This window comes from Anopheles nili, chromosome 3 (genome assembly GCF_943737925.1).
Source record: "Anopheles nili chromosome 3, idAnoNiliSN_F5_01, whole genome shotgun sequence".
NCBI lineage: Eukaryota > Metazoa > Arthropoda > Insecta > Diptera > Culicidae > Anopheles > Anopheles nili.
Window position 1 is genome coordinate 53,012,672 of NC_071292.1, and position 24,351 is coordinate 53,037,022.

Consider the following 24,351-nt stretch of genomic DNA (forward strand, 5'->3'; position numbering starts at 1 on the left):
AGGGATAATGGGCCCCGGGAGCCAGGATTAGACAGCACAAACACGCAGAAGCAGCGGTATTGGGGACGCGCGACACTGCACACTGCAAAACGGCCAAAAGAGAAGCTCCAATGATGGATATCTTCGGCCAAAGTTGCCGCTGCTTTTCTGAGCGATGGTTGCGCTGGTGGGGGTGCTGAACGATAATCCTCCCTTTCGGTATTGTCCTCGAACGTAACCACGGGACTATAAAAGAGCCCTTGAAGGAGGAACGACGGAGCGTGGCGTTGTGGGTGACAAGGGCAAATTAAACATCGAATGGTTGGGTGCTGCCACCCGCAAGAATTAGCATAATTTCCCTTCCCGGAAAGCCGGAAAGAAAGGCGCGCTTTCTTTTGAAGATTGTACGTTTCAATGAAGTTGTGTTTTTTTTTTGGGGGAGAACGAATTAAGAACAGTAGGGTAACCGGTCGGTATAACATTACGCAGGGTATCGAATTTACGACCACCTTCACAACACGGACGAAGGTGTTGCACACACAAGGGAGGTCCCTCTGTTTCCAGGTGGCCAATGTTCGAAAACGGGACCACGATCGCGCTAGCGTACCCTTATTCTCACCTTTAAACTTTGACATTTTGGCACCGCGGTGCGTTTATGACGCCCGATCGAGGTGCCAACCAGCGCTGAACGTGCTCTACGGGGCGATCGTGCGATCGGCGAGTTGGTAGTAGCTGCGCTTAATTTCGATGCGCCTTCCGGGCAGATGACCTTTCATCTCTTCTTCATCCTGTCCCTCCCCCCTCTCCCTCCACCCTCACAACTCTGCCTGTCTCGGTGTGTCCTGTACACGCGTTGCCACTCGTACTCGAAAAGCGAATTGTTTCATGGCTTGCTGTGTTTTCAAGCTTTACCATTTTGCATTTTGGCGCGCAAAACGTGCTTTTGCCCCGAGCGAACGTTGCGTACAACCGCCGGCAGAGCTCTCGCCGATGTAGCATAATATTCCATTCTTGGTTTCTCTCGCTCGCCTGCCATTTTTTTTTTGGTGCACCCACTGCCACGGGGGTTGGAGCCGTCTTTCTTTTTGCGTGTGTGCGCTCGCGCCCGTTTTCGCCATTTTATTCCGCCTCTTTTACATCGTCATCTTCCGCTTAACCTTCGCCGTGGTCATTGACAGTGACAGACCGACCGTGCGGAACGCTTGAAAGCTGAAGCGAAGCAAACAAACACCACAATGGGTAGAACAAAATTAACAAAAAAAAGGAACCGTGCCTCTCGAGCATCCAACCATCCTCTCTCTCTCTCTCTCTTTCTCTCTCGGGCCGGAACTATAAACCACATTTGTTTAGTTTTTTTGCCGTTGTTGCTTGTCGCAATTTGCAATTTTATGTTGCCATTGTCGCGCCGCCGTGGTGTGCGTTGGGTGGGGTGTTATTTGGCGACCCAAAGCCGCCTGTTATGTATGCGGTGGTGGTGTGATGATGTGGTGGCTTGTTGAGCTATCTGTCAGGCACAATCACGCACCCACCCACAATGCATCCTGCACAATGGTTGCCCCCACCACCCCCCTTATGCAGTCCTCTACCAATAGTGCAAGGCTCAACACAGCTGCAACATTGTTGCTTCGAAAACTCGTGCACCCCGTCGTCGTCGTCCACCCTGACGCGCGTGGATACCAATCATGCTGGGCCCGCCGGTAGTGGTGTCCTCTATTATTATTTCGTCACGCGGCCCAGAAGCCTGCGATGGTAGAGACACGGCCTGCGTTTCGACTCTCTCCATGGGCCTTTTTTTTGTTATTTTTGCGCGCGCGCGCGCCTCCTTACCCCACTGGGAGGGCGTCTTCGCGACTGGGAGTGATTTTTCTCACCCCTGTACGAACTCGTTAAGCTCATTTGCGCCCAGGCCACCGCTCGCTATGTGCTGCATGTTGCGTTTTGTGATTAGCAGCTTTCGCAATCTTGCCTCCCAAGCCGCGGCTGAACCCCGGCGGATTGGATGCGCCAAACGTAATCGAATTGATGGGATGGGAAAATAATCAAAGCTAAATAAATTGCAACATCGTGCATTTGGGTGGGTTTATTTTTCCTTCATTTTTGCAATTGCTTTTCGGTTTGTGGTGGTGTAATAATAATTTCTCTCACTCGACCCCCATTGGGGGGTAGAAATAAATCGTCAGCCTTCCCTTTGGGGGCTCATGGTTTCGACATTCGAAGCAATCATTCACGGGGACCGCTGCTGGACATGCCATTAAAGTAACATTTTTTATTTTCGATAAGTTGCGTCGCCGCGCGCACATTTGTGGGAAAGAATTTAACGGCGATGTAATTTTCTCGAACCTCCGAGAGACGTTTGGGGGGGAGGAAGAAAAACACAACCTTAACCTCGTTTATCAGATGTGTGCGTATTTGTTGTTGTTTTTTTTTCTTTCTCTCTCTTCTCTCCGTGGCCTTTCCGTCCACCATGTTTGTTTCCGTAATGATAACAGAGCAAATGGAATATTCCCGTTTTTTGGCCGCGGGAAGCACGGAATGATTAAAGCGCACGAGTGGTGGGAAGCATATCAGTCGTGTCCTTCTCGAAACGTGCCCATTTGTGCCTTTTCCGACCTTCTTATCACATCCACCGTCTCACCGTTTCTTTCGTGCCCATTCGGCTGGCGACACTTTCACAACTGTGGCGAAAACACGCTCGAAAAGATGCACATTTTCTTTCCTGCTAATGCACGCGTCCGGTCGGGAAGGAGGGTGACCGGATGTGTGACATGTGGGTGAGGGGTGGTAAAATTATGCTTTCCGTGGTCCCACCCTGCCCACTTGAGACAGGTCCTCCGTGGTGTGTTTGTTTGTCCGTCCGATTGTTGACATCAGAACTGAGACGAAGCAACCGCCCTGTTGTTGGGGTTTTATTTTTTCTCTCCCTCTTTTGCCCGCCATGCCAATATGCCCGCGTGGAATGGCGACCGATTGTTGTGAAACAATAAATAAAACCGCAACACACAAAGTGCATGCACAACGCGCGTGTGTTGGTTTGTGTGCCCTTGCCAGCCTCGAGTAGAATCGTAAAATAATCATCCCGTAAAATGCGAACCGCGCGGGCGAGAAGCAAGATGAGATAAGCCAGAGAAAGTGCGAGAGAGAGAGAGAGAGAGAGAGAGACACTAGGAAGTAGAGAGTCAAGCTCAAAAAAGGACCACGATGACGTTCTGGTGTACTGCTGGTGCAGCAATGGCCGGCAGCGAGTGCGCATGCGAGTAGCGCATTTTCGCGTGTAACTTTAGCTTGGATTTTTGCGTTGCTTTCCGGCGCATGTGCCTCTGCGTGTGCGATCGATCGTGAACACAACCACGCAAAACACACACACACACATAATGGATCCCTTCTGATCTGCTTTAATTTTAATCCCTGCGCGCCGTCGCTGTGCTCACTCACGCGCTCGAGCGCTATCTCACTTCAGCTCACTTGACCGCGAGTTCACACCCGGGCCGCGATCGCGGAAAGCAGACGGGGGTTGTTGGCTTGAAATGACCTTCAGCTCCTGCCGGTCCTCCCGAGAGCCGTTGTTGCGCGGTCCCCAAAGGCAGGGTGGGGAGGGAGAACTCGACGCCCTTCACCTCACGCGACCCACGCTCTGGTGTGCGCGCGGGTGAAGAGTAAAAATAACAACAACGCGCAAACACGAAACAAACAAAACAACAGCGCTCAGCTTCAATCATTCAAATTCTGTGCCCACCCCACGCCCTGTGGGTGATCACCCGTCCCGCATCCCACCGATCGGGTCACCATTTGTGTTCCCGTTCACGTTCTCATCTCACGCCTGTCAGTTCACATCTCATGTGCTGTCATTTCACATCTCATGCCTGTGACAGTGAGGCGCTCGATCATTCTCGATCCGGCTTTGTTTCTCGTTGCCCAGGGAAGAAGAAGGTGGTTGGGGAAAAATTGAAGAAAAAATGTGAAAAATTACACCCCCCCCCCCCAGGGGTACTGCAATCGCGCGCCATCTTTCCGTGCGAAAGCAACCACGTGAGATCCCCGTGGCATTCAGCATCTCACTCGTGAGCTGCTTCTCGTGCTCACGGCTGCTCATACTCGTTAGCCCCAGTCCAAAGGTCGCGATGGCCAGGTTTTTTTTGGGGGGGGGGAGGCATTGTGCAAATTCAACCCCACAAACCAGAACGCGATCGCGTGTTGTAATACTCGGTTTTGGTGGGGTGGTGTTTTTTTTCTTTCTTTCTTTCATCTCTCCCCTCCACGGTTTTGCTGTACCAGTACAACGTACGTTCTTGGCTACTACGGCGGATGAGAACAACGCGGGTGTCCAGAAGAGTGCCCGTACACCCCTCTCTCCGTGTGTGTGTGTGTTTGATTGGCCTTGAAGAACTCGTTGGTGGGGTTGAGCAAGCGTTCGCGCGCCACTTTAGCTGCGGACACGGTTTCTCAGCCTTCGTCACGGGCTCGTTTCGTATCCGGAGCACGATTTCCGGGTCGCGAAACTGAAAGTAATGCCAACGGTGTTCCTCTTTCTGCCCCACTCTCGACGCCCAACGAGAGGGATTTAAGTTTGCGGTTGGTGGCAGTGAGTCAGCCCACTAATTAGCGGCCCCGGAGTGTGGACCCGGCTTAAGATTTGTGCTGCGTCGCTGACCGTCGCTCCCACCGTAACGAATTAAGATTCGCTTTCGCACCGGATGGTGAGCCAGAAATCTCCGGTAGCACGAGCAGGCAATGGCATGGCACACGCTGGCCCAATTCCAAGGCTGCCTGGCGGAGGCTGCCGAGCACTGATATAGGGGTAAGGGGGTGGTTTTTGCATTAATGGGATTTTCCCGCGCCGGATCGGGCTCAGTGGCTGTTAATTCGGTGGCCTTGCCGCGCTCGCGTTCAATTTATTTATTGGGGGACCGTGTGTGTAGATAAAGATTCGGGTTTTGGAAATGAAATTGCCGAGCGCGTGTCTGTGTGTGATGCCCGCGAGCAGCGAAGGGCCATAAAAGCGACCATCGGCATGGCATGGAACGGCCGTGCAAAAGCAAAAGTGAAGAACGAATTGCCAAAATACAGTAAAAAAAACACGACAATCCATGATAATGATGCGATGGCTGGGTCCGATAGCCGCTACGAACTGGAGACCAGCCTCACGCGCCTAATTAATTCCTACGAAGTAGAACAGAAGCGAAAGACCGAGAGAGAGAGAGAGAAATAATCATATCAGAACCGATTGCGAGCTCGCTCTGACTGCGCCTCGAGCGGGGCGTATTCTTGATATAATTTCGGGTGCACAAGACGAGGGAAAATCTGTCAAACCGTCAAAACCGGAAGCAGATACGCACAACGAACGGGACGGACGAACGTTGGCAGAGGAAATCGTCCCGTACTCGCTTCGAGTGGAGGCTTTGGAGCGATAGATAATGAACGAGGCACCGGATCTGTGAAGTTTATATTTAGGTTTTCAAATGAAAGAGAAAATCGACGTGGCCCGGAAGCGAGGGAAGGAACCAGCCTCTTTTTTTTTTGGTTTGGTTGGAATGCATTCCCTTTTCTGTAAAGCATAAGTGGCACGGTGAATGCGAGATAATATTACGCCCGCCCTGCACAGTAAATGAGAAAATAGTGCAAAACTGAAAACCCAATGTTCGTTGTCTCTCCTTTTTATAGAGCATTTTTTCTGTGCACAATTTGCTCCCCGTTAATGCGGCTCTTTGGAGCAAATTTGATGGTTTTGCAAATTCCGAGAAAACGACTTCGCTTCACGCTATTTGCAAGAGCGATGCTTACTTACTCACTTCTAACGGCAGATTCGGAGGGTTTCACAACTTCACAGGAATCAGGCTGGTGTCTCTTCAATCTCCGTCGCATTAGCAAGCAGTAATTAGTTTTTACTCTCCCTAGATGGTCGCGCTTGCCGTTCTCGGAACACTCTGCTTCAAAAGCCTGGCTGGCCTTAAGATGTATACGATGGGGGAGTTTTTTTTTATCTAACAAAGCGCTTAATTCGCTAAAGCAAATAACACGCGCATAATTCGCACGACCGGGTGTTGACGATCGGGCAGGTATGCTTGCTGCAGCTTCCGTTTTTGCGCCTATGCTGGGTTTTGTGGTGTGCTATTAGAAGAAACTGATTAATGGGCGCTTAGAAGGTTTAGGCTTCAACGCTCCCCGACCTCAAGGATTGCCGTTGCGCGCGGTGATTCACGCCCCCGCCGGGAAACGACATTCCAAAAACATATGGGCGACCCATAATCGGGGCCGCAACGCAAACGCAAACAAACACACACAAAAACGCAGCGCAGCGGTGCCTGGTCGGGATAAATATTTACCCTTTTCGTGCCGTGCCCTGGAGGGATGCGCGCATGATTGAAGCGATGGACGTATATTTTCATTGCTTCAATCATCGATTCTCTCGCATAACAGAAGAAAAAAAATATATATACCGATGCACAAAAGCGCGTCACAAACGCGTGTGTGGATGCGTAGATGTGTGTGTCTGTGTGTGTGGCTTGCAAACCACCAAACCGAGCAGCGGGAGGTGTTTATGGAAGATGGGTTTGAAAAATATTTTCCCTCCATTTAAGATAGTTTTCATTGCATCCGGAAACCCCATTGGGGTGGTGGTGAGTTTAAATATTTACAATTGAATTGCATCGAAGGCGCAATTCGGAGCGCTGTGTTCGATGAAGGTGCATCTTGGGGGGGAGTGCATTTCGAATGCATTTCGCAAATAAATGCACCACCCGTGTGGCGTTCATCCCACACCGGAGCGACGAATTAACGTCCGAAAAAACGTGCTGTCGATCGCTTTCTTCTACCTACCACGACGAGGGTTGATTAAAGCAAGCGCTCTCCCGAAGTGACAAAGCGCATCTAGCGAGCGAATAGTAGCGATGCACTTTTTACGCGATGCACCTCACAACCACCGTTTGCAGTGGCGTTTGCATTTGGCCATGATTGTGTTGTGCAGCCCATACACGCACACACCGCCCCGTTGGGGGAGGCTTTTTTTTTGTTGTGCTGTTGTTCCGCTAAAGGTGAACCCACCACGGATGACTAAGAGGGTCGAGAACGAACGACAAACTGCGGGAGGCTGGACAGTCGCGAACGAAGTCGCGCCGGAGGCCACCAACAGTCGCTCGCTGGAAAAAAAGGGGATTAAACCGCGTCTCGGATGATCGGATGTCGGGGAACGGGAGGTCGAGATCGAGTGCTGGAGGAAAATGTGCGGGTGGTCAACAGACGGGAGGGATTCCGACGGGGTTGGCTGGGGAGGTGGGCGCGAGCCGGGTGGGAAATAATGCACTCGAACCGCTGCATCGACTTGGGGTCGATCGTCGTCGTTGTCGTCGTCGTCTTCGTCGTCGTTGGTTGCATCTCGCGCGACGTAGACGACAAAAGGCGGGCAAGAAAAAGATGGAGAGAAAAGCGCAGCAAAGAGGCTGGAAAATGGAAACAACGGAACGGTTTGAGGGAGGGGGAGGGGGTTGGGAAATAAATAAAGGCACCAGAGAGTCAAAGAGAGAGAGAGAGAGAGAGAGAGAGAGAGAGAGAGAGAACGAGAAGGAGAATTGAAACAACGACGATAACGAAGCAGCGGCACAGAAAAAGGATAGCGCAGCAGCGAGAAAATGAGCAAGAAGAGCACATGGAGAAGAATAAGCGAAGTGAACTAAAAACAGAACGCGGAAAATCAAGAAGGAAAAGGCGAAACGATCACCGCCGCCAACGCCGTCGCCGCCGCCGCCGTGCCTGAACGGGTTAAAGGAGTGGCAAAGAAAACGAACACAAGAAGAAGCACAACGAACGGGTGAACGAAACAGCGTGTGTGTGTGAGAGAGAGAGAGAGAGAGAGAGAGAGAAGGAGCACGCGGACAAGATAAAAATGAAATCAGAAGAAGGATTTTTTCTTTCTGCCACGGACGCAAAGAGGATGCTGCGGGAGAGGAGCACGCGAGTGGAAAACTGGTTTTTCGAGCGCCCGCGCGCGCGTGTGTGTGTGAGAGTTCTTTTTGGATTCTTTCTTCTCCCGCCGGCTTAAGAGGTGGCCTTTTTTTTACATTTCCCCCCCCCCCACACCCGTTTCCCCTTTTTGTAATTTACCACCACCGCCCCCACGCCTCGCGTTCGTGGGTTCGTCCCGAAATGGGGGTTTTAAGGCGCGCTGTTCGCCCTATAAATTGCTTCGTTTTATTATTTTTCTTCAGCCTTATTTTTTCTTCTTCTTCTTCTTCTGCTTCTTCGTCCCTGTGGTCGGAAAGCACGACGCGCGCAAGAGACGTTGTTATTTAACCTTTTTTTTCTCGCTCTCCTTCACTTCGTTCGTCGTCTTTGTTGTTGTTGTTGCTGTTGTTTGTGTTGTTGTTGTTGTTGTTGGTGTATTATTTTTGTTTTTTGCTTCATCTCCAGCGCGTTGCATCTCTTTATTCGTGGCTCCGCTCCCACATTCCTGCGCCCATGAGCTGGCGGCCTCTCGGTAGGGGAGGGCCCTTAAGGCCCTTCGTTTTGCTGACGGACCTATCCGTGGGTCTACGAAAAACCGCACGCGAAATTCTCGAGAAAATTCGTGTGTGTGTGTGTGCCCGCCCTCGATGGGTAGTCTTTGGCTGGTGCATTTGCTTTGTTTTTGCCCGTGATTGTTGCACCAAAAACCTGCACGCACGCGATCGTGGGAGAAGCGCGCGATTTTTCTCCCCTGTTATTAGGACGCACGATCGAACCAATAAAACCCACCCGCAGGGCTGGCGCATTCACCAATAGGTGAGGCACAAAATTGAGTCAGAAGCACACGGAAGCAGCGCATTAGCGACACTCTCTCGTAATCACGCGCGCAACCTCACCCGGGGGGTCTAAGGCTTCTAAGGCTCGCACTATCTCTCTCTCTCTCTTTCTCTCTGACTAAAGTCTTGCGTAAAGTCCCACAATCCCGCGCGGATGCTGCAGTGGCAACCCCCGGGTCGGACTTTTTTGATGGCTTAATTAGCGAGCATCAGCTCACCCGCCCAGAGATTGGCTCTCTCTCGCTCTCTCTCTCTCTCTCAGCGAGGCACACAAACATAAGTCGTGATTTAGTGCGCCTCAGGTCGCACCGTGTGTTAGGTTTTTATTGGTTTTCCGCGAGGAAACCCCCGTCGCAAGTCGAAGAAAAAGGGCCGCCTGACCTCGCAGATGCGCCTCAGTCGCACCTTTAATGAACCCACGGCGTGGTGTCGCACGGTGAATCGATCGATCTACTCGATCGCTACATCTTCTGCCGGCACTGACCGGGTGGAGGGAGGCGATAAATCTCTCGAAGATGACACTTCCGGCGTGCCATAAATATTTAACAACGAACGCACGCGCGCATACACACTTTGTGGCTTCATAAAAATTAGTATTTTACGCGCCCCAACACGCTCGGTGGCTCGATCGTGGCTGGCATCTTGCGCTTGTCTAGCCTTTTTGCGTGGATCTGCGCGTGTTTGTGTTCCAGTGCCGTATGGGGGGTTTTGTTTTTTCCTCTGAGCCATTCCTGCGCGCCACTTTTCTCGCGGGCTTTCGAGACGCGCGTGTTTCATCGCGGATGTGGAATTTAATTTAATTTGTCTCCCTGCCCCCGACGGCAAGGCGGGCGGAGAAACACGGCAAAAACAAAATCAAAATCAAAACCAACAAAAACAAAAAACAAATGCAAACCGGATGGGTTTTTGTTGTTTTTTTTTTTCAAATTCATAAATCCTGATTTAGCATTCCCATATTTTCCTCGCCCAGAGCGAGCGGTGGTGTGAGTCAGTGCCTGGTGGAGTTATTTTAATAATGTGTGAATTTCAGTGTTATTTTTTCTTCTTCTTCTTCTTTCGCTCTCCACACCACCGCACCTCGTTTAGACACACCACCGTCGTCGTCGTCCTCCTGCGTCCATGGCGCAGCTAGACAACGAAAAGCTTCTCATTTATCATCTGCCTGCCTGCCTGCCTGCTCCAAGGCAGCCCGTCCGTCCGTCCTTTCCGTCCAGGGGAAAGTCCACTCGTTAAGGCGTTATTCAGTTTTTGTTGTTTCGTCTGCGTTTTTTCTGGCCGCTTCTTCTTCTTCTTCTTCTTCTTGGCGCTCTTTTCGTTTTTTTTTTGCAGCAGCAGCGGATTATGTTCAGTCTTCTTCTCTCTCTCGCGCGCGGCTTTTTTTCTCTGCCTGGCAGGCGCGTCATCATCATCAGTATTGTAATCGTTTCCATCATTATTATCATCTGCGTACCCCGTGCTGTCGTCTGCCCGCGAACTCTCTTCGCTTATTAGGTTCATTATTGAACAATGACGAGTCGCGGAATGGCATTCTCGTACGGTGAAGAGAGCATAAACGATGCCAATCAGTGAGGGAAATTGTTCCGGTGGAATAGACCCTGCGCGAGAGTGGGTTGAAGGTGCAAGAAAGAAAAAAAAAGGAAACCACCCCCCGAACGAGAACGATGGAAATTGAACACCCAACCATTCGGGGGGGCTGTCTGTCTACGTTTAGTGGTTTTAGTAAATCGGGAACGTTTCGTTGTCGCTGCTGTTGTTGTTGTGGAAACAATTCCTTCGATCCGTTTGCGTATGCTGCACAATGTTTCAAGCAACATTCGTTCACCGTAAAATCGCGCTTAAATGTAGAGAACCCCGCTCGAAGCTACAGCTGACAAGCCTGACATGTATCTCGTTTGCGCTCTCAGAACCAATCAGCTACATATAGTATTTTACATGCCCCCAGCGCGCGGCGTGATGTTGCGCTTCACCGCCAAAAAAAGAAGAAAAAAAACGCCGACAGGGAAAATCGACTCGCGGGAGAAAAACTTCCCCCCCCAAAACCCCGACTAACAACCGTAATTAAAAGCGCGATCGCGGGTTTTGTTGCGCACATCCCAGCTCACGGCCGGGGGTTTTTCGCCGACGGGCGAAATGGGTTGTCTCGTTCTTCGACGTGTCAAACTTTTCCACCCCGGGAGCGTCAAGCGACAATCCAACGCGCGCCCGCGGATTCTATTTTGGTCTTCCCTAACCAAAACATATCCCCGCCGGCTGCTCGCAACTGGTGTTCTGATGTTCTGCCCTGCGGTCTGACGGGCGTACGGCATTCATTCGCGCGCCAGTAGCGGGAAACCCGTAATTCTCTAGCGCGCGAATGGTGGATGGGTTGCATTTTTGCTGCAAAATTGTGCAGCTGCCGTCTGGGCGTTATTTTTGAGCGAGAGCGCGCACGATACACATAGCTGAAAATAATTATGATCATAATAACGGGGCCCCCATCTAACTCTTCCCGCCGGTAATGGCTGTGTGTTCATCGTCTGTCTGGCTCAAGGGAAGCGTCGTTCGTTCTGGCGATCGTCAGCCGGGGTTTTTGAAATGTGTGCCCGCGTTGTTGAAATGTGCAATAAATTGGGCGTATTTTATCGAGCAGCGTCATTTTCAGCGCGCTAATAAAGTGAAATGATTGTGATAATGTGCACTAAAAGAGAGGCGATTCAAATGCATGGCATTTGAGTCCTGCATTGCAAATGCAGGAAAACAGGACGATCATCCATCCTCAAATGATCATCGGAGTGGAAAAGAATTTCTTCGTGCAGAGCAAACAAACAAAACAAAACAAAAAAAAAAGAAACGGCAACAGAATGCCATGCGTTCGTAAAACGTTGAATTGAAACATAAACAAATACCATTCCGCTGGTGGCATTTTCGAACCACCCTCGATGATGCAGCGCGCACAAATTGCACAAAGCTTGTTGCACTTTTACGCACGAGCGTGTATTGTGACTGCTGCTGCTGCTGCTGTCATGTTCGGCAGCAGAATTTACGCGGGTCACAAAACCCGGACCCGAAAGGAACACACACACACACAGATTGCCATCGGAGACAAACACGACACGGAGCACGCTAGGGTGAGTGGGAAAGGAAAATCATTAAATGAAATTAAACGAGCAAAAAGAAGAGCACGGCAAGCAAACGAAAACGGAGAATCATTTGTTACGACTGAATTCGTTTTCGCTTTCGAGCGCGGAATTTTGACCATCTTCTTGGGGGACGGACGGCGAATGTAATGCTGCCGCGAGTGTCCGTCTGGTCGACATCGTTGTGTGTGTGTGTGTGTGTGTTTGTTCGTGCCCCATTAATTTGTGGGTAGTGTTTCTCTTGTGTTCTGGGGGCTTTTTCGCCCGGACGCGACGATCGCGCGGGGATCGCGATAGCGCAAAAATTTAATTATGTTAAATAAAACATAAAAATGATAATAACTTTCGGTGGCGACGGTGCTGGGGAGTGCGGAGGATCACGACGGTTGGTGGAGGTCGCGACCAGAACAGTTTTTGGGGAGGCTCTCAAAGAAGAAGAAGGTTGGATCCAAACGAAAGAAGAACGACAAAAACACACAGCCACACACATGCATGCGACATAAAAACAACGCATAAGTGGAAAAGAAGAGGGAAAAGAACATACGAAACAGTGGAGCAAAAAAAAGACCAAAAAAGGCTATCCTTAGACGGGGCGAGACCAACAACAACAACAACAACAACAACATGAGCAAAAAAGTCAGCAAAAGCCCACCAAGCTGAGAGAAGCATAAAAATGAGCCGAAATGGAAGAAAATGTGGAACGTGTAAAATCTCGGAACCGGTGTATGTTTGGCGGGAAACGGAAGAAACCACTGCAAAATGCCAAAAATAAGCGAGCTAAGGAAGGCTTTGTCTTTTTTTTTTTGTTGCTCTTGCTGTTGGCAAAATGTTAATCTTCTTTTGAGGCTATGTATGGTGATGATAACGAAAAAAAAAAACCCCTCCCCGGATGCACACACGAAAATAGGAAGACAAAACCAACCTCTCGGTGCGAAACAGCGCGAAGATGCGCTTCGCGTAGAGTGCATTTTGCAGGGCATGGCTCGATCGATTTTTGTGGTTCTGTGGTTCTCCGCGCGCTGTGGTCGAGGAAAAATTGGTTATATGCACGCTGCGCCACATTCATTTTCCTCGTGCGCGTCTTCGCTGCCGCCTGGACTCGTGTTTCGTGGTCGTGTTGTGTGGCGCAATGTAACGAAGAGAGAGAGAGAGAGAAAAAGAAGACGCAAGGAAGCAAAGAGCTAAACGTGAAGAAAAATACACGTACGCGGAGGACGAGGTTTTTTTTTTTTTTGAACGATAAGAACGCGAACGCCCAGGAAAATCACCCTCCGCGAGGAGAGGCGACCGCGATTTCGTGATGATAATAAATGTCTGGCTGCGGAATAAATTGTCGGGCGTCGGGTGCGAGTGTATGTGCAGTTGGGGCCGATGAAATTGAGAAGAAGACGAAGACGAAGAAGAAGAGGAGGAAAAAGGCGAAAAGCAAGGACGCAAGAATGAAGGAAAACGGGGAAACCAAACACAGAACAGCAACGGAACGAAGAGAATTGATAAGAAAACCAGCAATTTTGTGCGGGAAGAAGGAAAAGCAAGAAGCAGCAAATGACTCGAACGGTCGAAGCAATGGGTGAAGGAAAAAAAAATCAACCCCGGGAAAAAGGACGAACGACGAACGCACACACACACGGGGGAGGCAAGCAAGAACAACGGACGTAAAAGAAAATCGTCTGATGAGCTTTTGGGAGGCGAAGAAGCGATAATCGAAACGGAATCTGAAGACGAAGAAGAAGAAGAAGAACAGAAAAAAAAACGACAGCAAAAGGCAACTCGAGAGATGCCGCCGTGGCCATGGGTTGGAAGAAAAATGTGAGAATTTATTGATATCTTTGAATTCCGATACTGCCGGGCCCGCGGTGCCGTGTCCATCCCTTCATTTCCCGCGCTCCCAGTGTTGTCCTTCCGCGGCATTCCCTCGACAAGGGCGCATTTGTGATTGATATTCGCGTGCGCCTTTTTTTTCTCTCGTTTTTTCCCTCTTCTTCTTCTTCTTCTTTTTGTTTTCATCTCACCGTGGGTCCTTCATGAAGCCATCATCATTTTGATTACAAGTTTTCGCGGCCTCGCTCTCTCGGCCGGCGTGTTTTCTTCGGTTCGAGTATGTGCCTCTTTTGTACTGGCACACACGCGCATACATCCACACTTTTAGTATTTGCGAGAAGCGATTTTTCGAGCTATAGTTCCCCAACCACCCGCTCGCGTCGTGTGACAGTTTTTCCAACCTTCCTTCTGCGCCCCAATGCTGATCCCCTTTAAGTGCACAGCCTCTCACCTCGGCCCTCGACGAAGGTACCGGTTGCGTTGGGTAATCAAAACGGGCTTTCCATCGTGTGGTGGTAGGGGGAACCCGTAAAGGGAAAGCCCGACGGGCGGTGGGGCGGATGGATTATGATTTATATGCTTTAATCAAAATGATTTATATCGCCTCACAGGCACACACACACACACGCACGCACGCAAACGGGCGCTTATGAAAAGGAAAGTGTTGAGCGGCGCAAAGGAGGAACGGGAGGATGATGGGGATCGCGTGAGAGAGAGAGAGAAAGAGAGAGAGAGAGCAACTTTGGAATGAAAAAGTGCCGGTCTCGGAAAGTTAAATATGAGTGGGGTGGAGGGAAATTTATTACCAAATTTATTAGTATATTTTACCTTACCTTCCATTTTTGTAACATTGTCCGCCCAGCTCGCTGCCTTGGTGTGGACGTCCTGTGCCCAACCTTTGGTTGCGTGGTGGTGGATGTTTTTGGGGAGCCGCCAGAAGGCGAGCGGCGGTAAGAAAATGACCCGCCATAAGAAAATATCTTTTATAATGGAACCATTCGCTGTCGCTTCCACCGTTCGTGCCTCGGGTCGCATGGAGCACGCGTATTTTGATGGATTCGTTGGCGAATGGGGCGAACGGCGCATCTTGAACGATGTTCGCCATTCGCGGAAAAGGTAGAATGTGTTCTTGCGGATAGTTTTCACCGGAATTCATCACCCCCCCCCACGCCGGTGGGTGGTACATTTTCAGGATGATATATCTCCGCTTGAAAGTTTTAGAAAATGATTACTTCCTGCGTCGTTTTGTTTTTTTTTTGTGCGCTCTTTCAACCTGCCAGTAACGCAACTATTTTAGCCTAAATTTTGATTGTCAACTTGCGCGAGATAGCGATCGAGAGAGAGAGAGAGAGAGCGAACGCCATTTTTAAGAGCTCCAAAGTGACCCCCCGAGGTCGCATACCTTCAAGCGGGGAGTGAGTTTTACTTTTACAATTAAATTTTATTATCACCAGAAGCCAGCTCCATCAGGTGGCCCCAATCTGCAAGCCAGCATGGTGTGTGTGTACGTTTGTACCTTTTATTTTCTCAACTCCGTGAGCCTTTGTGGGATTGGGTCTCCCTTGGCAAAGCGAGTTTGTTGCTATTTTATTCCCCCGATCCCGTCCGAGAGGGTGGAATGTTCAACGATTTCTCGGAATTTCTAGCCCTAACCGCGATGCATCTTATGCTAACCACACGGAGGCCATGGGTGTGTGTGTCCAATGGTCTCGGAAAAGTGGAAGAGTTTAATAGGCGTCTTTTGGTCGCTGTTTTTTTTTGTCTCTCTTTTTACTTTCCTATTTTAATGTTCTCGCTTATCTCGCCGACTAGTTCTGCCTTCACTTTGGCGCTTCTGAACGTCGCGTTCCCCCAAAACCCAGCGGCCAACGAAACACTAATGACGTTTCGTTTTATTGTTTTCTTCGGACCTCCGACGTGTTTGGGACCTCCGACTCCCCCGATAAAAAAAAACGAAGAATGGCTGTGGCTCACAACCCTAACACTATCGCTTCCTCTCAAATTGACGTTTTCGATGGGAAAAGGGCTTTTAGGAGATCTCGCCTTCGGCCAAAGCGTTCCTGCGTTAATTGTTTAATTACGTACCGTTTGCTACCGTTGGTATTCGATTGTGGGGTTGTTGTTTTTTAATGCCCGTTTTGGGTGGGGAGCTAAATAGTTGGAATGTCGCATAAAAGGGTTCGACGTTTCCTTTTTTTTTTGCTTCTCACATTTAACTGCCCCCTTTTCGTGGATGCAGGGTCAATTTGTAAATGAAAAAAAAAACAAACGTTTGCAGGAAGCAGTGGCGATTTCAATAAAACAGCAACATTCCCCCCTTTCAAGCATTTCGCGCCAAACAGAACGCTCCGATGGGAACCACGACGCAAGGATTCTCGCTCGACGTGCAAATTTAATCACTTAACGAGTGCGAAGTGCCAAAAACAACTTCGAGATTTTCCCACGCGCTTTCGCGCCTCTTTAAGGCGATCCTTTTTTTTTTGTTTTTTTTATTTTTCTCCACACTTTTGCTCCTTCCGGCACTGGCTGCAAGACAGCAAAAACACGCGGAACACGGCGCACACCAAAAAGGTGGCGCGCGCACACTCTCTCAAGCACGAGCCTCCCGGCGAAGGGAAAATTCGCGTCGCGCCGTGAAAAATCAAAACATACTTCAGCTCAGCTCGGACGGTGGACGCCCAGGCGGGTGCGGAAACCGTCCCACCCACCCGAAGGGGGTGGGGTTGTCTGGAAAGTTTGCCTTTCCTCTTCCGAATTGTTACTTCGGTGGCGGGTGTTTCTCATCCACATTCCCTGCTAACTGCCGCTAGCCGAAAAGGGCGGCAAATTCCTTCCGGCCGGCAGCATCATCTCGACGCCAGGACCAGAAAGTTAACGCCAGAGGAATTTCGTTCGCCAGGACACACCGACCATGCGGTCGCTTTTCTTCTACTTCTTGTTGTTCACCCAAGGGTCGTTGCTCTCAGGGGGAGTTGTCCGCATGGGGTGGAATATGCGTCGTCAAGTTGCACGACACCGGCGGCTTCTCAATCGGATTACGGGTTTCATTCATTAATTTGCTTGCGCGTGAACACAAAAAAGGAACTCCAATCGCGTGGAACGATACGACACGACGAGGGGAACAAAAGAAATGAAATTTAAAAAAAAAAACCACGGAGAAAAACATCTCAAAATTTCCCAACGCGCCCCCTGCATTTTTGTGCCACTTTGCTGGGCGTTTTTCTTTAATTAAAGTACTAACGAAGTTTTTTTTTCTCTCCTTTCTCTCTTTTTCCTTTTGCAGGTAAGCGACAAGAAATCGGTTAGTGGGCGACAGCTTTTTTCTTTATCATTTTCTAATCGATAAGTTTGTGCGTGTGCTGTAAGTACATTCCAGCGGGAGCCCGCTTTAAGCTGCCTTTTTTGCCTGATCGTCTTTAAAGAAATGCTTCGCGTTCGGAAAACACCGTATTGCTGCCTTATATTGCTGCCTGCTTTATTGCTCCGGGATATGTTGCATAGCACTACAATTTATGAGCCCAATGAGGCCAGCCGCGTTTCGATTGCGAACCGGTCCAGGAAATGTGTGCGGATGTTCCCGCTTGCTTCAGGCTAGCCTTCCCAAGCGCACACACACAGCTTCTCTCTCTCTCTCGGACGTTCGCTAATACACTGCACCGTGTACTCTATCGGTGGTGCATATTTCAATAAATAATCACAACCACCGATCGCCACCCGAATCGGACCACCGGTTGGGGGTACGCAAAATGAAGCAATCTAAAACCCGTGGTGGTATAAATTTTCAGCCCTCAAATGGAACCTCTAATCGAAACCCAGTACACGTTTGGTCGCGAAAGTGCATCCGTGTTTGACACTGCCATGCGCGTTTGCAAGCAACCACCGGGAGAGTGAAAGTACGCCTGGTTCACTCTCTTGGCTGGCGGCAACATTCCTAGCGAGATGAGTAATGGCTTGCACACGCAGCGACAGATGCAAATGATTTTCCTCGTGCCCAACGTGTGCTCGTGTGTCCAACAAAAAAACATGTACAAGAGGATTTTGGGGGCTCCCAGAGTTTTCGAGTGGACAGGATCACCTTCCAAATATGCACCTCCCGCAAAATGAAAGCTACTGCACTCGTGTCCTTATGAGTGTCCAGCCGTGGTCTACGCATGAACACACACCAGGACACCGGGTGCGCATTTAAATTGTGTTTAGCGCAATACCCGCTTGTGTCCTGGCTATCCTTCCGCTCGGGGTAGGTTCGGAATTTCCCACTTCTTACCCTGGGGGCCACAGCTGTCGGCAATCTGAAACACTAATTGGCAGGCGACACTCTTCCCGATTCCAGTGCGGTGCGAGTTGCGTTGTGGAGCGTTAATTGAAATTCCTCGTTTTTCCCGCACCAGCCTTTCTGAAAGCAGGCTGGAGTAGACTAGAGACTAGAGACTAGCCCCCCATGCCGAGGGTGGCTTTCTGTAGATTACGGTGGCTTGCGTTCCTTCTCGATCGGCTCGAAACGAGCGCCCCATATGCAGCAGGCAGCCAGACGCATCCAATAATAGCTTTTACCGTACGCGTGTGTGCATTATCTGTCCGCTGCAAGCGATGCAACGCACGCCTAGTCGCACGGTCCGGCTGGCTAAATATAATATTGAATACAGGACACTTCGCATCCGGGGGATCTGGATGCGTTTTTGGGATGGCCACGGGCACATGAGAGCGTTCGCCCGTCGGTAGGGAGCCTGCGGGCGAATCATCTTTTGTTGTTTTCTAATTTTGTCTCGATGCGCAAATTTCATTTCTGCAGACACGCACATGAGGCACGGATGTGGTTCGTACGCGCCCACCAGGACACGCATTGTGTTTGACCAGGTCCGAGTGGGTTGCAGGACGGGCTCATTTTAATATCCTTCATTGCGAGCGGTGCCTTATTGTGTGATCGGTGTGTGCCTCAACCCGGGGTCCAGCCGGGCGTGCCGGAATAAGGGAAAAACTTTCATTAGTGAAGGCGGCGCCACGCGGTTTCGAGTAGGGTGTGGGTGAGAAATGGCAGCCTGTGACATCAACGAAAAAAAAACGCCACCCCCAAATCCAATTTGATTTATCTCATGCTGTGCAATGTGGCCCTCGCCAGTGCCAGTGGCTGTGAGGATCCATCCCTCGGGGAGGGCCCTTTTTTTGACAAGACACACGAGAGCGAACACCCTTTTCGTGTTGCGTGGCAACGTATTTGGAGGGGGGGGGGGATGAAGAATTCAATTTTCACCACCCCCAACTCGCATGGACGACCACGACGGTGGCGCTTTTCTCGTTCGTGGCTGCCGAAAACGTTGTATGTCCCGGGCTCTGGCCGGGGTTGGGAAAGCTTTCCCGAAGCGACGAGTCCGGTGAGGCTGGAAGTTGCATATGAATTTAATTAGTTCGTACGCAGGCATCATCCTTCGGTGTGCCTTTCCCGTTCGATCGTGGGCGTGGGCTGGGTTTCGGGTGACGTTTCAATTAACGCGGGTCCAAGCGAGATGCGTTCGTTCGCCGTCAGCTTAGCTGGAGCTGGTGTCGATCAGGCTTAGTCCTGCAGCAGACCTTCCCGAGTGGCTTCCCGCGATGGATGAATGTTTTATAATCGACTGAACAAAAAAAGGGAATCTAAAATTGGCTGAAAATGTCACAAATTATCGTCCGGCCGTTGACGCTACCGTTGCGTGTCTAAGCGAAGTATTTTCAGGGAAGCTTTTTCAATCTCAGACAGAAACGGGTGAAATGATAAGAGCTTGAAGAGCGGTTATTAAAATGCTAAACCTGGATGAAATTTATTTGACACCGCCTACTGCGACACTAAGAATTCCCAATGGAGGGGAAAAATCGATATCGAAAACCTCGAAGATGGGTGGGCGAAAAGTTAGTTTCTTCGAACAAAATAAAAAAAAATCACACTCACCTCACAGCACATATCCTTGGGCTGTCGTCGAACCGGCTGCGGCTAATTGTGGGTGTCGAATCGCTTTTCCCGATCGATCCATCCCTGCCCCCTGGCTGTGGAAATGAAAGGGTGTGTAGTTTGCGCTATCACCCACGCGAACAGAAATAGAAACGTACGTAATTGCGTTCCTGCGAACGATGGTGCGGCGATGATGGGGCAAAAAATGGGAGAAAATGGCGAAAAAAAAAAAACACGCACACACCAGGCGCATAAGAAGCTTCCGGCCGTACACAATGCGATTTGATGACGGGTATCCGGGCTGCTTGTCCTCCCACCCACCGGTGGGGGGTGGGTTTATTGATAGGTGCGGAAAACGATTACTCATCACCCGATTTGTCATTGCACCGAGACACCAGTCGAGTCGAGAGAAAAAAAGAGACAGTCACGTGATGGCGAAAGGCTGAACAAAACCTGCGCAGCGGCCAATTTTGCTTGACAATTTTCCAATGATTTCCCATTTCGGTGCGCCCGTCATCCGAGGCCGGCAACCGAACGTTCCCCTTTTTTTGTTGTTCTCGTGAGGACAATGTGTGCAGGAGAATGCAGCAACGGCAGCAGATCGGCAGATGAATGGCAAGCGAGCGTCCTGAAGCGCGCAGAACTGTTGGAAATCGAACCGAAAACAAACAAAACCAAAATCAGATGCATCCGGCGACCAACGAGCGCTAGGAGTCGTGAACGGGTTCGAGGCGGCTCAATTAATTGACGACCCTTTTTTGAGCTGGGGATGGAACGGATTCTCCACCCACGATGGCGGAGTTTCGGGCATCACTTTCCCGATGGCTTTTCGGGGGCGGGCTGGAAATCCAGAGACCCAACCCCATCCGAGGTTGCAATCATCGGCATCGGCAGAGAGACCAATCATCAATGGATGTCCGGAATTGATCCCTCTTTATACCTACGGGCATCCGTGGGTGTGTGTGGGAGTGTTGAAGTGTCCTATCACGGTCAATTTGTGAATTTGAATGCGAATTTTCGTGTCGTGTCGGGCGACTTTCGCTCACATACGGGTAACCACGGTGCTGTGGTTCCGAGACTTTGTGGCTTGTTTTTTTTTTTTTTTTTGCAAACCCGTCAACTCGTGGTTGTTGAACGAGTGTCGAAATAAATCGAGAGTGCACATATTTGCGTGGTAAGAGGTTTTTTTTTTTGGGGATGGGTTTGTTTGAGGAGGTAGTACAGCAAAGAGAAAATGTCCCTTTTTTGCCTATCGTATCGACACCGAAACGAACTCATGCACTGCTATAGTAAACACGGCGGTATAAGCTGCAAGGATCCGTGAGCCACCTTTCGTTGGAAGAACAACGCGTAAAGCCATACATATTTAAATCGATAGCTTCACTTTCCCCTGTTTGTGGGGCGAAAAAAAAATATAAATATAAGAGCAAACGACATGTGTGTGTGTGTGTGACGACATAATCAACTGCGGCAACATGCGCCATGCGGGCACGTCGACGGCAAAGCGTGATTAAACCCGTCCACGCGCTAATGATAGGCTTTTAATCAACAATCAACTCCACGGCGGTGGCATGATATGACGCGAACAATCCGTCGCCCCGCGTGATGCCGGTCCTCTCATTAAAACGGCCTGAAAACTGCATCGTTCTCGCGTGGAAATGCAGACACCGCAGAGACCACGCAATCGACCCGATAAATACCGTAATATCAACCATAAATAAACGCGCATCGTGGCCGCGAATTCGGTGTGTGTGTGTGTGCCCGAACAATCTGTTGCTGCGTGTCAACAAACATCGCTGGGACGCCCCGAAATGCCGGTGCGAATCAGATTATAGCGTTTAACACTTTCCCCCGGCAAACCCGTTCGACGGTGGCGTCAATAACAATAACCGCGATCCCGGGGGGGGGGGGGGGGGGTGCGTGACAGTGGGTGGGGGTCGAAAAACGAGCCCCCAAAAATCCCTTTGTCCCCAAAAAACCCCGGTGGCCCGCGTGCGGTTGTAAATTTCTCCCGCAAAGCCAAACCGAGCGAGCACGCGACACGAAACGCGAACCTTTCGAAATTATTGCATGCATCAATGTGCACCCAAAGCGCCGGTAGAGGTGACACGCTTTCAGGCACACATACACACACGGGGGAGCACACCACCGCAGCGAGAGGAGGAGACAGTTGGCGGCAGCAACGGAACGGAAGTGGCAATCAATTTGAAACCAATTTTCGAACCGAGTCCGCTCGTCTCGTCGTCCTCTGCGTCTGTCATCATCGGCATCATCCCCGGGTCGTCCGTGAAAATGGACGACGAATCGAACGCGCCCGAATGATGACGACGCCCCCCGGAAGGGTGGTCATGATCGCGTGCAGGAGAGAGTTTCTTTTTTTTTTTGTTTGCTCGCGCGCGTGTGTGTGTGTGTGTGTTTGGGAGGGGGGTTTGGAAGCCGTCTCATTCGGGTGCATTCGTTCGCAGCGTGCAGTGAAGGAGGTTTTGGTATTTATTTACTCCGGGGGGTTGTTTTTTGTTTTTTTTTCACCCCGGGTTGGGACATCATTGACACGACGGGGGGAGGTAAAAACCGCAAACCTCTCGTCCGCAAACCTCCAGACAAGCTGATGACGGGTGAAACCGGCCAGCCAGAAGGCAGAAAGCATGAATGAATCAGCTTGCGATATCGATGAATGGGGCACGGCCAAACACGGCCAGAGTGCAGCCCATCGTCCCAGCCGGCGTGGAAAATAAATAAAATCCAGCTCCCAGGTCGGGGGATGGATGAGGAGGCGTGCGTGCGTGTGTGTGTGTACGTTTGTCCCCGAGGGGGCAAGGTCGCGCCATGAAAGCGAGAACCGAGAACGCGATTAAAATGTACGCCGTGTACATAAATATATATATATAAATTCGACGGATCGGGCGAGCGAGCGCTCGCTCGCGCTGAGGCCAATCATCTGCCCGGCGACGACAAATGGCCACCCGGGAGGAATCCATCGGTCGGTTTTGCGAAACCACCGACCGCACACCTTTCGCGCAATGGGAATTCGCGTGCGCGTGTGTGTACGTACGCCTCGGTACATGTTATGAATGAAAACAAGCCGCGAATTAAATTCGATCGCGTGAGAGGCTGAGCCGCCACCCTGTGCCGGTCGGTTGGTTGGCCGGCGTGGCTTCACGTGGCTTTTACGCACCAAAACGGGGAAAACGGCATTAAATTGTGTTCGTTCGCGCGTTCTTTCCCTTCTGCCCAAAACCCAACTCCCCGGCAGGCCCGTTTGCGTACGTACGTACGGTGTTACGCTCGTTATCAATTAAAAGCGTGCTGTGTGTGCGCGCACGTGGCGCGAATGAGAGCAGTTATTTATTTCGCATGCAGTTGATTGCAGTACGCGAGTGGGCTGGCATTTTTTTGCTGTTGTTGTTGCTTGCATTCAGCCGCTCTTGCTCTCGTTTTCACTCGGCCAGTTTCGTGTGCCGGCTCCAAGCCGGCTCATTTATGGTTCCACCGGTTGAAATGCGTGCAAAGTGCGGCATAAAATCAGCTGACTGGCTGAGTGGTGCTGCTGGAACGTTAAATCGCTCATAACTAGGGCAACGGATGTGTGTCACTTGTTTTTTTTTTATCCGAAGAAGCTATCAAACGACCATCGGTTCGGAATAAAAAGGGATCCTTTTCGTGGGTCGGTACGGTTTTGTGGGAATGATGCTGACCTTCCCGGGGACGCCTTTTTTTTTGTTGCTAATTTCATTCATGTTCTCTCTCTGTCTCTTGTGCCGGGTGATGAATGAATGAACCGGCGTCGTGTGGCGCTTCACAGCTGACAAACGCGCGCTTCCGAGAGCCTCGGTAGGTATTTGCTTTTTGCCGGTACCGGTCCTTGTCTGACCGCGTGTACTTTGGGGTTTTCCACGGTAGATCAACGGAAGAAGCGGGAAATAGAAACAGAGAGAGAGAGAGAGAGAAAAAAAAATATAGAAGGCCAGCCAAGTGTCTGTTCTTGGAAAACAAAAACGGGAAAACTCGTGGTGCAATTTTTTTTGTGTGTGTTCTTCTCCGTTCGTCCGTTCGAAACCGACGGATTCGTCGAATGGGAAACAAAACACCTTCACCCGCATCAAGGAGTCAAGCCAATACTGCGAGATCGAAGGAGAAAAAGTTTACGCACAACTTCCACCCTGTCGGCCTTCCCCCTAGGGGCGAGATTTCCTCGGGTCTGTGTGGAAAAAGGTGATAAAACAAACGGATCCGTCTCGGGGTGTTCTCGATGGTTGCCGTTTTTTTTGGTGTGTGCGCTTCTTTCGCTTTGTTCCTTCCTCTCGAGGGCTGGCGATTGAATGTTTTGAACCGGAAAATCGGTTTTCCCGCTTCCCAATCGGGGTGAGATGGAGCGTCTGTATCGGCCGATGAAGCCGGTCACAAACCCAGACGGAAAGTTTCGGACGATTATGTGCTTTAATATATAAATATAGATCCATTTTTTTTGCTGCCTTTTCTCTCTCTCTCTCTCTCTCACTCTCTCGCTCTCCTTCGAGACCCATCTTCCAGGAAAGGACCAACCTTCGTTCGGAAAATGGGTCATGTTGGGTTTCCTCGCTCACCGTTTTTCCCCGTGCTTTGTTGGGCAACATTTTTCACGCACCGTCCGTTGGCCCCGCGGGCGATGGGAAAACTTCCGCTTCCTGGCACGTCTCCGCCGCAACAAGCGAACAGACACGCTAAAAGGGGGTTTAATCTCAGGCTACGATCCGATATTTTATGC

The 24,351-nt window shown here is 50.4% G+C and overlaps 1 protein-coding gene across 1 annotated transcript in view; it reads left to right on the top strand.

Annotated features, from left to right (window-relative positions):
- LOC128725369 (methylcytosine dioxygenase TET) overlaps nucleotides 1-24,351 on the top strand; it is a 142,230-nt gene that overhangs the window by 93,426 nt on the left and 24,453 nt on the right. The window contains exon 5 of the mRNA XM_053819110.1: nucleotides 16,971-16,988. Coding sequence (XP_053675085.1) covers nucleotides 16,971-16,988 — 18 coding nt within the window. The remainder of the gene's footprint in view (nucleotides 1-16,970; nucleotides 16,989-24,351) is intronic.